General features: G+C 40.6%; 1 protein-coding gene across 2 annotated transcripts in view; it reads left to right on the plus strand.

The window, feature by feature from the left end:
* Nucleotides 1-18,858, plus strand: part of LOC120574587 (RNA-binding protein Musashi homolog 2-like) — a 472,078-nt gene extending 453,220 nt beyond the window's left edge. The window contains exons 14-16 of one of the 2 annotated variants that reach the window (XM_039825004.1): nucleotides 4,801-4,837; nucleotides 5,644-5,720; nucleotides 15,422-18,858. In XM_039825004.1, the coding sequence (XP_039680938.1) occupies nucleotides 4,801-4,837; nucleotides 5,644-5,720; nucleotides 15,422-15,490 (183 nt within the window). In that variant the 3' untranslated portion in view covers nucleotides 15,491-18,858. The remainder of the gene's footprint in view (nucleotides 1-4,800; nucleotides 4,838-5,643; nucleotides 5,721-15,421) is intronic. The other variant, XM_039825005.1, reaches the window with a different exon arrangement.
* The last annotated feature ends 333 nt before the right edge of the window (nucleotides 18,859-19,191 follow it).

The raw sequence follows: 19,191 nt of genomic DNA on the forward strand, positions 1-19,191 counted from the left end.
AATTATTTCCGCGTTGCCTTGCAACACGCGGTTCCCATGCCCCCTCGGGCTTGGACCCCTAAAAACAGTGGCCAAATAACTAACACATTCATGACCATTCAGTAAGTTAACCTATGCATAAACACGATAAATTTGAAGTCACTTGCCACACTTACCTGGGTCACCTGCCACAAAAAGACTTATATTGACCTTAAGAATTGATTGCACAATCTTGCCTCCAGTTGCTTTCTAAATTATTTTTTTATTTGCGAACAAGCCTTACCTAATGACATTCCCCCACAGATAACATCAGAAGAAAGTCAGAATAGCCATCTTAGTCATTAGTAACGTGGTGAGATTACATTTTGGGCTGGTAGATTTACAAATGATTGGTATTGTTGTCGAGATTACAGGCAGAAGTTATTCTTACCAACTAAACGATTCACTCTCACACAGAAGACAGAAGGAAAACCAGATAGACACACTTTCCAGACATTCCAGCTCTTTAAAATAATTTTACCAGACACCAAAACTGCTTCTCTTTTTGTAGTTAGCTTTTGTGCCTCCGTGACCCTGAAGACTGTACCGGCGGGGGTTATACCCCTGGCAGGTACTACCAAGCCAGGCAGTTTTCAGGTTAGAGGCCAGTCTAAAAGCAGCATTGCCATCACCCATTGGCAGTAGGATGATTGGATGAAGATTGGGCCGATGTATTTGTCATACATATGAATGGTGTTTCTGCCTATGCAAATTAGGACATATTCAATAAGTGTGGAGCTCATGTGCATATTCAAATTAATTTCAAAAGGAACTTTTCATGTATACTTTTACTTTGTAAAGTTTTATTGTGGTAGGAGTAAAGGAAAAAATTAAGCCTATTTGGGTGTATTTTTGGCATATTCGATTAGTGTATACCTCATTTGCATATTAAAATTAATTTTCTAAGAAACTTGTAATACAAAAACATTTACTTTGCATGGGTACTTTCATTGTGTAAAGTTTCATTTTGATAGGAGTAAAGGAAAAAAAATAGCCCCATTGGGGTGTATTGTTGCCTGGCCTTAATGGCACACATCTCGGATTGATGAGAATTTAACATATTTCCTCAACTAGGATTTCTTACGACTTTTAGTATGTTGTTCTGGACACCTCATAGAAATTATCTAAGCTGCATATTAAAATTAATTTTCAAAGAAACTTGTAATACAAAAAAATTTACTTTGCATGGGTACTTTCATTATGTAAAGTTTCATTTTGATAGGAGTAAAGGAAAAAGCAATAGCCCCATTGGGGTGTATTGTTGCCTGGCCTTATTGGCACACATCTCGGATTGATGAGAATTTAACATATTTCCTCAACTAGGATTTCTTAGGACTTTTAGTATGTTGTTCTGGACACCTCATAGAAATTATCCAAGCTGCAAAAAAATCTTTTACAATTAGTCTGTCGTTAAACGCTACTTTGCCTGGACTATTTTGTATGTTCAGCCGAATTAACCATTTTGTGTTTATGGCATAGCAGATTTTTTTTGTAATCCATGGTATCTGGTTATGGACTTATTTAACTGTAGTTTTGGGAACAGTTGCTTATATTGTTTTACAAATTAAATCTACCACAGACTCAGTGAATCCATTGATGTTATCTGTGACGTCAAGGGTAGTGTCCTGGAATGTGCTCCAGACTGCTTCATGTAGTGCAGACTGTAGGGTGGCCTCTGAATGGCTTGACCATTTCCTGACCTCATGCATTACTGTGGTGGAATGTAGACCCCTGTGATAACGACCATATCAATTCCAGATCAGGCGAGCAGGAACGGGATAGTATTGTAATATTTCTGCTATCACACCAGTCCTTTTTTACCATGAAGCACACCTCCTTTTTTTCTTCCCAAAGTCTACTGTTCTATCGCGTCAGTATCTAGAAAAAGAGTCACCTGGTTGAATCGGGTTGTCTGGTATTCCAGTGAAACAAAGGACATTACAGTTCCTGATATCCTGTTAAAAACTGATACTGATACATAGCCTGAACATTGGCTCGCAAGATGCTTGGCAGAGAACATTTGTATGGTCAGGACCTCAGCTGGTGTTTAATCCCTCCACAGTTGCCTGTTCCGCTGTGGAGATGGACACAGAGATGGTCTTGCTTATCCATGTAGTGGGGATTGTTAGTGAAGTTTATCTTTCTTACTTCGTCCACTTTCTAAATTTTATCTTCGATGTTTACATTTGAAAGTCTCTATCGGTCAGTTAGCAGAATCAGCAGGAGGAAAGAGGAGACAGTGGTGAGTTGATTTTCCTATCCTCATTAACATCTTATGGTCGTATATTATCATGTTGTCCAAAAAATAAGAGTGCATCCCATGTGGTTGAAATTATTTTACACACACCCTACTGCCTCCCTGGTAGAGGATTGGCCTTCCCTGTTTGGCGTGGGGACATTACATGAAGGATGTATGTCAACAGGCCTAGGGATGATGGGAGGTGGGGGTGTGGCAAGTAATAATGTTGGCTATGACAGAAAATTAAAGAGCAGAAGCTGCATTGCTCTGAGTGGCTAAATGAAGGGTAGAGTAAGGATGAAAGGATGAATGTGCATGGTGATTTTGTTAAGTCTGCGAACGGAGTGTTGATGGAGGCTAAGTGAGGTGAAACAATGTTGTTTTATTATCGCTGTTGTGGAAAGGAATGCCTTTCCCTTTGAGAAATCGTTGGAAGCGAGCGACTTTCCAGTTTCTGATGTTGGACTCCATTTGTGGAAGTTGAGAAGGCTGCTGTATCAAGGCTTGAGGATACCCAGTTTCAAAGAGATCATCGTACAAATCCTCGTCTGAATAAGGCGGGTTGATTTGCAATTTAGGATTCATAATGAGTTGACATTTGAATTTCAGTGTTTATCTTTGAAGTGATGCTATCATGGTGTTAAGCATGGTCTGAGGTCGGAGAAATCTGAGACAAACAAGGCATGATGGGATGGCCAGGTATACTGTAAGTAGGCTTGACATGTGATTAGAGGTGTGGTTGAGGCGTGGGCCTGCTCCCGAACCTAAGTTAACTAATTTACTTAATGTGTTGTGAATGCGTTTGTGTGTCCCTACTGTAGCCCATACAGGGCTGAATCTTCTGAACTTTGTATTTCTAATACATTATCAGGATGACATGGTATGTCCCATGTTAAAGGCATCTCCATATGCAGCATGCAAATGCTTTTTCAAAAAAGAAGACACAACTAGTGTATCCTTTGCAGCCCTCACTATCCCATAACCTATTGAGCACTGGTCAGTTGTGCAATAATTGGGTTTTGATAAGCTCAAAAAGTTGGGAATTGTCTTGTCACCACATGTGGTTACAAGGTGGGTGCAGGTGTTCATCAATCACTGACAAGCTCCAACTAGACTATAAAAAGCCATTGCAAAGTGTAAATAATAGGAGACTGGAATAAAGCAGTTGCTCTTTTCAGCAGCTTGAAATGTTGTTAATGCCACAGTGTTACAGATAAATGATATTCTTATAAAGGCATGTTTAGCATGATGCACTGCTTGCTGGTTGTCAATCATGTGTAGAAGTAAACATGCCTGTACTTTCATAAAACTATTTCCAGGAGGAGGTTGGAGGATCCAACCCGTGAATATCTACTGTATATAGTATCTTGGAAACTTGTTCAGGGTGTGCATATAGGGTCAGCCCCCTGTAAAATAAAATGGATGAATTAATGGACCATTTTCTTACAATTAAAAGGCTGGATTTATTTAGAATGTTCTTTTTGTCAACAAATACTATGTAAAACCAACAATGTTTCAGTCTGTTTCTCAATACTGGCTTTTCTACCCTATCTGTGGCTCTCAGCGCAAAGCCCATTGGTTCCAGTGAAGCTGTTAATCTCAAAAGAATACAACAGTTTAATTATTTTTCATAAAGAGGCTCAATAATTTTCTAAAACAGCTGAACACTCTAGTTTCTCTTTTCTCAAACAGGAGGAAATAGTGCATTTGTTGGGGACTATTTTCAGTAGATTATTAAGTGAGTCAAATGTGTGTAAAAACAATGGAGCACTATGGTACAGATGAAGAAATATATATCAGGCTCTGATACACACACAATACTTGTTAATAGAATACATTCATTGTTGGTTTTGATTTTGAATAGGATTTGATGACAAAAAGAAAAATATAGAATTATTATCCTTATCCTACTGTCAAAGGTGTAAGTATGATACATTATGAATATATGCAAGTCATCATTATAAAAACAGTTCTCAAAGATTTTTTCCCCCTTTGGTGAATGCATCACACTTCTGTACTTCTGTGCATAATTACTGTTTTGCATGTCCTGTGATTTTTGATTATTTGATTAATACATGATAGCATGAATGTGATAAGCCTCACATGTAGATCCTACTCTCTAAGTGTACATATTTTTCCAAAGAAAAACCTACATTGATCTCTAATCTCTCTATTGTTTGCACAATATGTAGATCTGTTTCTGAAATATCTGTATGACGATCAGGTTTATTTCATAGAAGATTACCTCAAAAAATAATTTCCTGCTGTCAAGGCATGATATTACTTTGAGGTTATATGAGGTTTTTATTGGACTTTTGCAACGGTTAGCCATTTAAGGTGAAACGTGTATGCATTATGTACAACAAACATTATAACGTTCACAAACATGTATTTTAAAACAGTATTTTGTAAACACACAAACATTGGATAAATTACAGAAAATGTAAACAAATGTTTACAAGCAACAAAAATAAAATATTGGTAGTCTACAATGTAAACAGTCCATTAAATGTAAGTGTGTAATCTTAACTTGTTCATTCCAGGAAGGGCAGATGGAAATTAATGGGAGCCTTAAATCTGGCAAGTTTACACCATATTACATTGATATTGATTGATTCTGCTATGCCATTGTAGTTGCTAGCGTTGCAAATTAACGTTAGTGAGCAACCAGCAGTGAACTTAAGCTAAACTTAGTTACATTTAGCTAGTTGTTAGCAAGCTACCTACTTTACCCAGGCCAAGCTGGTATTAGTTTGTAATGCCTCAGCATGAGGATGTAGAGAAAATCTAAATCACTGAGTGAGGCCCAATCACTGATGAGGGAGTGACTTCCTATCCTGCCTTGATGTGAGGACTGACAGATATAATTTCTATTTGCATGTTGACACCAAAAGAGGTGGTGACATGTAGATGTATATGCAATTACTGGGGGCACTCACCTATTGTATTTGAATATCAGTTTTTGAAAATGAAAAGTCAAATGGAGTTTTCATTTTCAAATAGCTTTTTTTGACCAAATTTAATGATATGAATGTAAAATTAATCATTTTCTGAACACATTTTTCAGTATGAGTTTATGCAACCAAAGTAAATCAAATGATATGCTCATGGTAAAATGCATATGGTGAAGATTGTGGGTCACAATTATTAATGTTCAGTTCAAACCCACATAGATACCAACCTGTCTGTCATTTCAATAATCAAAATTTTGGAACCAATGTGATGATGTACATATTGTCCTTTCTACTAAAATAAAAAACATGGATTTCCATTTATGCTGGCATTACATCCTATGAATAAACTACACTCACCAGTAAGTACTAGCTACTTTTTGCCTTTTTTTCCAAGAAATGCATACTGACAAAGTTAATAATTGTACATTTTAGGGTCCATTGATTGCGACAGCTTTTACAAATGGATACCATTGAAAACTAGCAGGGGACTGGTTGCCATCTCATTTCAGGTATTATATACTATTTCTATATCACAACCCTATCTGCCCATACAAACATGTATTGTACTTGTATGCCTTTTACTCATCTTATTTCCCCAACCCATCCTCATTTCCAACTTGTCAAATACTGACGCTTGGTCAGTGGCTCTCAGCGTTGGATACCCACGCAAAAATCACCCTAGCGTCTGTATGGAACACAGCGGGCGTAACAGAAGCTCGACCACGGTGCTGTAAGAAGGCATAGTATTAAGAGGGACAACGGTCCGTCAGTTAAAGCGTAACTCTCGCCAAAATGCAACCTAGGGTCTTTTTGTGAATGTACTCGAGTCAAACTTTTGTTGAAAAGCATATTTGGATCCCCCCCTCTCTCCTCCTCAATAGCTGCAGACAGAAATGGCACATACAAAGGAAAGCTCATTGTGGGACTGGATCTAGTGGCTGTAATTCTGCACCAAGGCTGAATTATGGGAAAGAGACTTCAGATACAGTATTAGGGGACCACTAAGGCCTATATAAAAGAGACTTAAGATACAGTATTAGGGGACCACTAAGGTCTATATAAAAGCATCCAAAGAGCACCATGTCATGGGACCTTTAAGGTGTAGAGCCCTGGTGGTACTTCGAGCAAAGTTTCATGTTGTGTCGAGTCTTCTTAGTGTTTTAAAAAATAGCTATTTTGAAGCTAGCATAAAAGTGCCCCTACCACTCCCATTCAAAAGGCCATTTGACCGAAAAACAAAAATACGGTCAATCTTAAAAGTGGCGATTCCATCCTAAATATGCTTTTAAACAAAAATTTGACTCGGGAACATTCACAAAAAGGCCCTAGGTTACATTTTAGCGAGAGATACGCTTTAAACATTTGTTCCGACCCTGAGCGTCAAATAGTGACACCAAGAGTCCTGACCAAGCGTCGCTTTTTGATGCGCTAGGAGTGAGAATGTGTTGATTTCCCCTTTCATTTCTGCTCCTATCATATTTACAGTGAAAATAAAATGACACAGCTTTTCAGAGTTTGTGCCAGCAGAGCTGCATAGTATATTTACTAAAAAGGCAAGCCCTTTGAAAAGTTCTATGAAAAGAAAGTTGCTCTATACTTTTATACTATACTCGAATTCTCTCTGAGGCATCCTTTCATTGTAACTGCAGTATTAACCAGGGTTTGACTCATGTATGCAAGCCTTTTTTACTTCAAATTCTGCTTTACTTCACCCACTATTGCTTTCTCTGACATTTGCCCAGTTAGTTTGAAATTCTATAAGGAAGTGTGGGGGATAGTGTTATTCTTCCATGTGGCTCCTTTTCTCCCTTTATACATTTAGTCTGAAATATCTAACTTTTTGTGTATGTCAAATAACTATAAAATAAGCTTTTACTTTTGTTTTTTACCTGAGGCTCATATATAGAATAATGCATATTATTTCACTAAGACTTTAGGTGGAAAACAATGTTGGACTTTGTGTGGTCCTCAAACCCATAATGTCATTTTATAGGTTATGCAACATGCAAACGTGTTATGATGAGCACAGAGCTACATTTTTACATTTAAATTTGAACTTCTTTTGATAAAGACATGCAATTGTGAAACATTAGATGAAAACAGACTTGATTTGACACAGTAATATTTGTGTTGAATAAGGGCTTATTGATATTCATACACCAAGGAAAATGCTTATGGTATCATTCAAGCTTTAACTTCACTTATGAGTGAGTTGATGAGATTGCTGAGGTGGTATAGGTGGTATAGTATGTCACTAAAACATTGGCCAGATCACAAGTCAGGCATGTGTAAAAATGCAGTTGTTTGAAAATTGAGCTGTATGTTGAAGATGTGTTGGACAGCATTTCCACTGACCTTTTCACCTACAGCTGCTCTTTAAACTCATTTGGTAAACCAGCCTTGTGGTTGCCAATTTCTAAAAGGTTACATGAGGGATAACGCTGGAGAGTGAGACACACAAGGTACTATAACAATCTGGCAAATGACAAAGGACACAAGGTGAGTATATATGCACTGGGATAGGGTAAGATGATTACACACAGGTGACACACATTAGGGAAGGGAGGGTAATCACACAGGCGGAAGGCAGACAAAGACAGCAAGACAAGTGACCTGAAAAAGAGACAGACAGTGAATTTACAAAATAAAACAGGAAGTCAAACAAACACAACATGAACGGCCCAGGCTCCTCCGGATGCTGCTGATGGTAATCGCTAATCAGGCTCAGATCCAGAATGTTACTCGTGGACACCCATGACCTCTCCTCTGGTCCATACCCCTCCCAGTCCACCAGATACTGACGTCCGCAACCCTGTCTCCTGACGCCATAAGATTGCTGACGGGACCCCCATCAATGAGACTAGGAGGAGGTGGAAGAGGTGTAGCCGGGACCATAACGCTCTCCTTCACAGGCTTGACTTTGCTCACATGAAATGTGGGGTGGACTCTCATGGATCATTTTAGATACGGGGAAGGGACCACAAAACGAGGAGCTAACTTACGGCTCTAGTGCGTAGAGGAAGGTCCTTCGGAGCCAACCACACCCTCTGTCCCACCTGATAGCATGGTGCCTCGGATCTCCACCGGTCAGTCTGTCTCTTGTATCGATCTCTGTTCCTCAATCAAACCTGTCTGGCCCGCGTCCACGAGCGCCGGCAGTGTCTGACCAAGGCTACTGCCGAGGGGACCCCTACCTCCCTCTCAAGTGCAGGAAACAGCAGAGGCTGATAACCGTGGGCACACGGGAAGGGATACAGGCTGGTGGATGAACAGAGCAGGGTGTTGTGGGCATACTCCACCTATAACAGTTGCTTAGACAAGGAAGCCGGGTTCCTGGAGACCAGGCAGCGAAGACCCGTCTCCATGTCCTGGTTGAGTCTCTCCGTCTGTCCATTAGACTGTGGGTGGTACCCAGAAGACAAACTGACGGTGGCCCCAATCAAAGCTCAGAAAGCCTTCCAAAACTTTGAGATGAACTGGGGGCCTCGGTCCGACACTACGTCTGTAGGCAATCCATGAAGCCTGAAAACATGGGACACCTGTGCCGTTTCCTTGGCAGAGGGTAACTTTGGCAGATGAATAAAATATACCATCTTAGAGAATCTGTCTACCACTGTAAGAACAGCAGTATTACCTTCAGAGGGAGGTAGTCCAGTGACAAAGTCTAGGGAAATGTCTGACCTTGGGGACAGGCATGGATTGCAGGAGACCAACAGACGCTTGACGGGAGGTCTTATTCTGGGCACATAACGAACAAGCAGCTACATACTCCCCAATCACATGTTCCATGGACGTCCACCAGAATCTCTGTTGCACCACGAACATGGTCCTCTTGATTCCGGGGTGGCAGGAGAGAGGGGAAGTGTGCGCCCAGTGAATGACCTGGGAACGCAGCTCAGAAGGAACAAACAACCAATTAGGGGGACACCCGACCGGGACAGTTAGACCATGGCGTGGGTTGATTATATCATCGATTATATGGTAGATGAATCTGACGACTATGAAGAGAAGCAGAGACGAGAAGGGGTGCCATGTCTGAAGACACACACCCTCCCACGCCAGTCTGGCTGAACGCTGCAACTCCTCACTCCCTAACTATAAGCTTTATCGAAGAGGAAAGTTTAATCTTAAATGTGGTGACAGTGTCTGCCCCTGGAACCCAGACTGGAAGCTGGTTCCAAAGGAGAGGAGCCTGATAGCTGAAGGCTCTGGCTCCCATTCTACTTTTAGAGACTCTAGGAACCACAAGTAACTCTGCATTCTGGGAGCGCAGTGCTCTAGTGGGGCAATAAGGTACTGTGAGCTCTTCAAGATATGATGGTGCTTGACCATTTAGAGCTTTGGTCAGAAGAAGGATTTTAAATTCAATCCTGGATTTTACAGGAAGCCAATGCAGAGAAGCTAATACAGGAGAAATATGATGTCTTTTCTTAGATCTTGTCAGAACACACGCTACAGCATTCTGGATCAGCTGGAGAGTCTTAAGGGTTTTATTTGAGCATCCTGATAGTAAGGAATTACAATAGTCCAGCCTGGAAGTAACAAATGCATGGAATAGTTTTTCAGCATTGTGTTGAGACAGGATGTTCCTAATTTTGGCAATGTTACGAAGGTGAAAATAGGCTGTTCTTGAGGTTTGTTTTAAGTGGGCGTTAAAGGATATATACTGATAAAAAATAACTCCTAGATTTCTGACAGTAGTGCTGGAGGCCAGGGCGATACCATCTAGAGTAGTGTTTAGGGCCCAGCACAATCACTTCAGTTTTGTTTTAATTTAACATCAGAAAATCCAACCATGATTTTATATCTTTGATGCATGCTTGGGAGTTTAATTAACAGACTGGTTCCGTTTGGCTTAATTGATAGGTATAATTGGGTGTCATCCGCATAACAATGAAAGTTAATTCAGTGTTTCCTAATAATATTGCCTAGAGGAAGCATATATAAGGTGAATAGAATTGGTCCAAGTACTGAGCCTTGTGGAACGCCATGGTTAACTTTAGCGTGCCTGGAGGATTCTCCGTTAACATTAACAAATTGGAATCGATCAGATAAATAGGACTTTAACCAGCTTAGTGCGATTCCTTTAATGCCAACTAAATGTTCCAGTCTCTGTAACAGGATGGTATGGTCAATAGTGTCAAATGCAGCCCTAAGATCTAGTAATACAAGTACGGAGACAAGTCCTTTGTCTGAAGCAGTTAAAAGGTCGTTAGTAATTTTCACCAGTGCCGTCTTTGTGCTATGATGCATTCTAAATCCTGACTGAAAGTCCTCAAATAAACTATTGCTATGTAGAAAGTCACATAACTGATTAGCGACTACCTTCTCAAAGATCTTGGAGAGAAAGGGGAGATTAGATATAGGTGTATAGTTGGTTAAGACCTCAGGATCGAGGGTGGTTTTTTCAGAAGAGGTTTTATCACAGCTACTTTAAATGACTGCGGTACAGAACCTCTTAATAAAGACATATTGATCATATCTAATAATGAAGTGTTAACTACGGGTAACGCTTCTTTAAGTAGCCTCGTTGGGATGGGTCTAAGAGACAGGTAGATGGCTTAGCTGAAGAGACCTTTAACATTAATTGTTGCAGATCTATAGGATAAAAGCAGTCTAAGTATATGCCAGGTCTTGTCGTTCTTTCTAGCGGAATTTTATCTCTAATTGTTATACTTTTATCATTAAAGAAACTCATGAAGTTGTCACTACTCAGAGCTATAGGAATAGATGGCTCAATAGAGCTGTGGCTATCTGTCAGTCTGGCTACAGTGCTGAAAAGAAACCTTGGGTTGTTCTTATTTTCTTCTATTAGTGATGATTAATAGTCTGATCTGGCATTTCTGAGGGCCTTCCTATATGTTTTCATACATACCCCTACATGTCTCCGTAAACAACATGATATCAAAGAGATAGTTAACGTTTACTGCTCCAGATTTCCCACCGTGGTCAGAAAGAACAGGGGAGACACTTTGTTTCTCTCACATATATATGACTCTAGAGTCACTACTCGCTGCGGAGATAATCTCCGTCACTCTCTCACTTTTCCCTCGCTCACCAGCTCCTCACACACACACATCACACATGCACACACCAGCGCACAAGTAAAAACATCAGGCCACTTGTATGCTACGGAGAAAGCTCTGCGTGGAGCCTCTGGCAGCAAAAAACCACCGCTGGCTAAACTATTTAAAAATGCCGTCTCTCGCTAGCAATGCAGTGATCAGTGACGATTCTTTCCGACCAGTCAGCATCCTGCAGGTTTTCACGTCACCTTTTCGGCTCGCCTCAGCTCGCTTGGAACCTCGACTGAGGTGGTACTAAAAAAAGTATCCGTTAGCAGGTACCAGGTACTTTTTTTCGTAATGGAAAACCAAAAAAGGCGAGTAGAGTCGAGGCGAGTCGAGCAGGTACCAAGTAATGGAAAAGCGCCATTTGTTGCGGAACGGTTGCGGCCATGACTGACAGTTGAAGTCACTACGACCCACAAGATCCCCGCAAATTCACGTATGATCACGCGATATAACAGGATGTAGTTTCTATAAACAGAACCATAAAACCAACAACAGTTTGTTTACATTCCGTCAGGCCTGTCTCCGCCCATTATGATGTTTTCAAGGTGTAGTGCAGGGAAATATGATCTGCCGTGAGCACGGTGTATTTTATTTAGAAAATTAACCGGATGTTTTCTTTTGCTTCTGTGCTCGACTTCCTGTCCAGCACTATCTGCCCTGTGCTGAATTGCTGCTGTCTCTCTTAAAAATAGAAGCTCTGCGTATCCTCTCCCGTCGGATCACCATGGCTGGGACAGAGTCGGAACGCAGCCGTTCCGCAGCCGTTCTGCAGCACACATTGACTTTAATGGAAACCTATTGACTCCGCCGCTGTTGCGGAGCGGATCTGCAGCCGTTCCACAGTTGGTGTTAATTGGGGGTTAGAAAGGCGAAGATGTTGGTGGTTAGCCATAGGCTCCCATTTAGAGCGACCACCATTTAGCTATTTAGCCCCCTATGATCAATACAAGGATGCAGGGACTTGTCCTTCTTGCCGACGAAGAAGAATCCGGCCCCAGCCGGAGAGGAGGAAGGGCGAATGATTCCCGCTGCCAGTGATATCCCCACATACTCCTTCATAGCCGCCATCTCAAGAGGAGACAGGGAAAACAGGCGTCCCTTGGGAGGGGAGGTACCTGGTAGAAGGTCTATGGCGCACTCATAAGGTCTGTGGGGCAGCAAAGAGGTGGCCTTGGCCTTGTTAAATACTTCCTAAAACACTCAGGTATGTCAGAGAGGTCAGGAAAATCAGAAGTCGGGCTATCCTGGGATCTTTGGAGACTGAAACGCATATCCCACTCTCCTCTGTGTGGGGAGAAAAACAAGTCCACTCACAGTTCTTCCCCCAGTGCACAACCTTGCCCAGGGGCCAGTCAATGTGGGTGTTGTGTATTCTTAGCCATGGGAAACCAAGAATAACTGGGTGCAATGAGGAATTAAACCGGTGGAAAGTCAATGTCTCAGTGTGACTATCTGGGAAAGTCATTGTTACTGGGATGGTGCCGTGGCTTCCAACTGTTTAGGAAGGAGAACAGAGTCCAGGCCAAGTTCTCCGGCGATACTGGCGTCCATAAGGCTTGTGTTCACACCAGAATCCACTAGCACCTGGGACCGGGAACAGAGTGATAGAACAAGGTGACCTCAACCTTGGGCCGAGAGGGACAAACAGAAACATGGGTACCGCTCACCAGTGCCCTCTCGATCACTGATGAGCCTGCCCTTTTGCCAGGCAGGCGGCGATGAAGTGCCCCACCTGGACACAGTAGATGCAGCGACCCTCTCAAATGTGACACCGACGCTCCTCTGGGCAAAGACGAGCTTGGCCCAGCTGCATCGACTCCTCAGCTGCGGGGAAAATAGTCTCAGGTCCGCGAAGATCTGGCGTCCAAGCTTGAGTACCCTGAAACACCACGAACGACACTGAAACCCTCGGCTGGCCGACAGGAGAACCTGCTCCACTCTAGTCTCTCCCTCACTCTCTCCTGCAGCTGTTTGTTGATCTTAATGGCGAGCGCGACCAGCGCATCCAGATCAGTAGGTAAGTCTAACGGAACCAAATGGTCCTTCATGGGGGCCGAGAGTCCATGTAAAAAGGCAGCGAACAGGGCAGAAGAGTTCCAGCCACTCTCGGCTGCCAGCTTGCGAAACTCAATGGCATAATCTGAAACCCGTCTCTTCCCTTGCCGTAACCCAACCAGGGCACGGGCAGCCTCCCTACCGGGAGCAACATGTTGAAAAATCTGCATGAAGGTTTGGGTGAAAGACAAATGAGGGTCACATATGGCAGACCTACGGCTCCACTCAGCAGCTACCCACGACTCAGCTCGTCCAGTGATAAGTTTGTGGTTTGTGTTAAAACACCGGTCCCCTTAAAAGTACTTCTGGGACACAAACACCACTCCCCCCGGGAAGAATCTTGTGTTACAGGTCCCATCACCTCGACCTCCTCCCAAAGCTGATTTCCATGGTCATAAACTAGATTGTCCGGTCATAATTAGTACGGACAGTAGAGGTCGCTGCATACAGCAAACGTCAATGTGGTGCTGATAGAAAAAAATACGTGGAATACATACAAATTACAGTGCATTAGTTTGTGTAGCTATACATAAATGTATGAATAGTACATAAGAACAGCCACTAGGGGCCATTATAGTGTAATTGTTCTGTTCTCTTTGTTTTATATTAATAAATATTGCTATTATAACTAACTTTATTGTTAGTTTCTGTTTTAGGCATTCTGAAGTAAAGCATGCAGGAATTGGGTTGTACTTAGATAATGTGAAAACCGCCATTTTTTGGACTCTCCTAAAAAAGGTTCAAGTGGAATTACATAATTTCATGTCTTTATCAAATCTTGCAAAATGTAAAAAAAAAAATTAAGAGCAATACATGAATGAGATCCACCCTTCATATTATTCTACCAAATCATTGTACTCTGGTAGTGTTCACTGTTCCTATATAAATGCAGAATAAAGGTAGAACCCCCTTTGAAGGGCACTGTCTGAGGAGCCCCAGTGTGTTATGGAAATATAGGGAGCCCTGAGAGAAGGCAACACATCAAAGCAAAGTTTGTCTGTAGTGTGTGTTGCTCATTAAGCCAGCATATAAAACACTGGAACACTGTCTGGCAGTCACAGCAAGAAGGTCTTTGCATTGTGGATACCAGTGCATCATACCAAAGCTTGCTGTTTTTGCCTCCAGGCATGCATCAGCTGCTCATGGAATCATACATTTGCAACTCCTACAAGTACATTTGCAACTTTCAAGCATGAAAGCAAGTTCATTTTTAAATTATTGATAAGACTACAACCATAAATCCAGATTCCATTATTGCAAATAAAATTGTGGTAACAATGAATCATGGTTGAAGTGGACAGTGAAAGGAACTGGCACAAGCTGTTGTTTTAACAGGGTATCTGTGGGTCTGTAAAAAACTTTCAACATGTACTTAAATTCAAATATAAAAGCACAGGTGTTATCAGCTTTTTTACATTCAATGATGTTTTGGCATATTTACAAGCTAAAGCAAATCATCTAATCACAAAAATGAATATTTTTCTTGTGGTGGTTCAGTCTGTGTCTTTGGTCTAGGATAAGATCTTAAGTCTTAAATAAGTCTTAAAATGTGGAGTCATACAGCTTTGAGAGTGCACTTTGCCGAGTTAAAACAGAGTTAAACTTGGAGCAAATTTTGCCTCCCTTTTTGTCTACTTACAGCTTTCCATTGACTTTGTGTTCATTCTGAACACCATTATAATCTTTTTGTTATGTTACAGAAGATTACTCTCAGTATTTTGCACAGACCACTTCGCCATCAAACAGAGTGACATAATGGTTTTGGGATTTATTCTTCATTTTAATTTGAAGAGATGATGATGTCTGTATGTAACTGGCAAATGTTTAAATATACAAATGTAAGCTCCATGTCTGGTTATGAGACTGAGTAGAATTATTTTGCACATACAAATTTGATATTTGGTCTTAAAGTAAGCTCAGTGTGGCTCTCTGAAACATACAGATACCTTGGGATGCTCTGTGTAAAAAGTATGCCATGTTACAAAGAGACCCAGTGAATGTTCTGTAGAGGTTGTGTGTGTCTGTGCTGCCAGTAGAATATTTCCGAGGCCCAGGGAAGTCTAAACTGCTTCTGTGTCCAGGTGATGCCATCCAGCACTAACCACTACAGCATCCACGCAGTGAGCCAGAGAGGAGGTGGCACCAGATGAAGAACACACATCACAGAAAAAATATGACAGTCCAGTGGCAATAAGTCTGACATGCTATGGAGATCCTTCTGACTGTATCCGGTATCCTTGTGTTAACATTTTACTTTTTTTTTGTTTTTCTTGATTTAAATTGATTTGTTCAATTGTGACTTTTTTGTCTTAGACTTAAAATCAATAATGAAAACTTATTTTTAAGTATTTAGTTCTAATGATTTTTTTGTTTTTATTTTGATCTGCACGTAAAAAAAAGAAAATACACTGTGGTTACTTATTTTTTACTTTAAGTGATTGAAAGATTGTCAGTTTGCACATACAAAGACATCTGATGTGAACCATCTTGGCTCAGTGGAGACAGTAATGGTTCACATCAAAAACCAAGACAAACCAATAACACAGAGTAGTTTGGGCTCTAGCAATGTGGTCACTTAACGTACCTAGTTTTGGCAATAAGAGGACTACAATATTTTCACAGTCCTGTTTTATAAATGTTTTGTTGTCTGGAGAAGGAAAAAAAAAGAAAAAAGTTGTCCTTATAATTCTGTCAGATTTAAAAACTAGTGTATAACTGTAATTGTGTTTGAGTGGTTATAGTGGTTTAGAGAGGGACATATCTATTTTTTGTGATGGTCGATTATGTGAAAAGGCCACATCATGCTAGATGGGAGGACATCAACTGTCTCTCCAGAGTCCCATCCATCGCACAACGCCGGAGGAAAAGAAAAACCCATGGCAGATTCTGCTCTGCTGGTTATCTCTGTTCATGCTCTTTGCTTCCCAACTGTGGCTAATTTGATACCAGCATATTTTGTCTACATGATGAGCTATAGTGTGCACAATTAGAAAAAGTCGACACAAGGTTGTTGTTGTTGTCGTTGTTGTTGTTGTCGTCGTCACACAAACATCTGGGGCCCATTCTTCGTACGTCGCTAACTCACTTAGCTGGATTTGATTGTTGGCGATTTGGCATGATCTTGGATTGTTTAGTTCTTCGACGCTCATCCTGGACTTGCTGTCATAGCAACAGGTGCGCAATCTTAAACCTGCTCGCGAGCAGGCTTATTTCATGTCAACAGGATTAGATCCCGGCTATAGAAACGGAGGTGATATGGGAAGTCTGTCGCAGCCATGTCTTGTCCGTTTTTACGTCAGGAACCTGTTGCTGAAGGTGCCAGAATAATTCAAAGAGCTTTTCGAAGCTATCGCGTTTTGCGAGATCGACAGGATCCTTTAGCGCAGCGCGATAATATACTGATTGAGAGATATCGTTTTTCTCGGGAGGGTCTCATCTACATTATCAACTTGTTGGAGCCACACGTTAAAAGTTTGACTCGTCGGAAAAGAGAACACAATGGCATTACAATGAACTACACTAGGAAAAAATATGATCAATAACATATTGCAAAACATTACTACATTAAGTTATGCAGTTTTCACCTTCACAAGTCAAAGCAATTGACTCAATATTTATCTGTTGGAATGACTGTACCAGCCATTTGGATTATAGACATACTTAATTTAATGCAGCAACAAATTATTTACACTGTAGCAAGATGATTTAAAACTCATTTACCTGTAATGAAGGTGTTGCTGTTACTGGTCCCTGGCTTTAGGTCTAAGGAAGAGCTGCCCCCAGGGATGCCCTCCACAATGGGTCGGTTCGCATTTAGCCCAAGGGCCAGCTCTTCTGCCGGGGTATAATGTGGGGGTGCAGGACCACCACCTGTTTTTTTATGCTCCGCCTTTTTCTTGGTTGCTGTTATAAACAGACAAACATCATTTAAAATGTTTTTGGGTAAAAGAGACTAAACAGTAGAAGTAGAAAAGCTTACCAGTTTGAAGAATATTCTTGTACTTCACTTTTACTTGTTCCCATGTTCTAGTGGGTCCTGAGCTGGCTCTGACATTAAGCAATTATGAAATTATTAAAATACAAGAATATATACTGTAATAAGTGATATAACCATAACATGGAACACTTACGGATTTAATTTGTCTGCTTCTTTTTGCCAGCCCTCTCTCCTGGCTTTTGCAGACTTTGAGGTGTTCCCTGGCGTTTTAATTATTGTTTCAAACTCAGCATACCCTTCCAGTCATAGTTCTTGCTCTGCTGCGTTGAAAAACTGAGCGCGCTCTTTGGCCACGGTGAGCAGCCAATAGCAGCGTTGCTGATCAATGTTTCTGCTATCGATACATCTCCCCTTTTAAACAAGCGCGTGACCGCGCAATTATCTCACTAACTCAATCCAGCTATACTAATCATCAACAGCAGGTGTGTTCGAAGAACTTAATTAGCCAGATCATGATTAGCACGATGATATCATCTAGGATGTGTCATTTGATCTCGGATGTTTTAAGCAACGTACGAAGAATGGACCCCTGGATCTGCACTCTGTGACACATTCGTCTGTGTCACTGCAACTCTGGAGCTCTGGAGCATGAAAAGAAATCAATCCAAAGCACACCTGATAGTTTTGGGAATACTAGGCGAATCAGTTGTGTCCTCATATTCAAAAAGATGATGTTTGTTTAATATACAGATATACTGTACTGTAATTGTCTATTCATGTCTGGTGTCACACAAAAGGCAATATTTCAAGTTTCATTTTTTGCAACTTGCGTTTTCTTTCGAGAAAGAAGTGCAGCAGATGAGTGTTGCTTATTACCTCAGTCCTGTGTATTTTGTAACGATGGCCAGAGAACTTATTTGAAAATATGACTGGCTAACAAAGTGAAGGTGTTGCACTGATTTTAGAGGTACGGCTGAGAGCAGATTTCATTTGCACGTTAGTTGGCTCTTTGAAGTGGTCTTTTATTTATTACTTGATTTTGGTCAGACTAACTTGAAAATGTCAGGACGTCTATATACTGTTTTAAAATGTTGCCCGTTTGCATACGGTTGATCCAACATTACTGAATACAAAGATGTTTTCATAAATGCATTACAAAAAAATGTAAAAGAAAATAGGAATGTTCTCTATAATTTCATGTAAATATGAATTTGCTATAACTAAAGAATCCATTTTTCTTTAAGGTTTTAAATGGTTTATGAATTGATAAATGTACGCTGTTTTCTTCCCCTCTGTGCTAATACAAATATTTTACAAATTACTTTTACAAACCATGAGAAGCTGAATGCTGGACTGTTTCTAAAATGGGGACTTCAAGTACTAATCGAATGATCAAAAAAATTCAAACAAAAAAAAACCAATGTGTTATGTTGTTAATTAAAATGAGAAACATGTATGTTCCCTTGTATAATTTACATTTCTAAAGAAAGATTTGTATCAATATTTTTGTGGCTGTTAGAATTATATGAATTATATCTATCTAACTAACAATAATAATAATAATATGATGTACTGTATATCCATCCAGTTCTCTGTCCATTTTCTGTCATCCTCTACAATATCCTTCAGTTGATCATTTATGTATTTCAGTAATGTATTCAAAAGAAATCCAATGACCTGATATAGGAGTGCTGTCTTTGGTCCCAGTGTAGTGGTTTATACACAGATTTGTTAACCTTTAAAACTGTCACTCCTCTCACTCTTTCTCCTATACCAGTGATAGATGTTATGTAGTCGAAATAGATACTATTAGCTTTTACTCATTAGATGATGTATGACCAGTAAGGATATAACTTAAACATTTTTCCATCTAGGAAAAAAAGCTGACCTTAGCGTCACTTGTATTTCTGTTTT

This window comes from Perca fluviatilis, chromosome 2, assembly GCF_010015445.1.
Source record: "Perca fluviatilis chromosome 2, GENO_Pfluv_1.0, whole genome shotgun sequence".
Classification (NCBI taxonomy): Eukaryota; Metazoa; Chordata; class Actinopteri; order Perciformes; family Percidae; genus Perca; species Perca fluviatilis.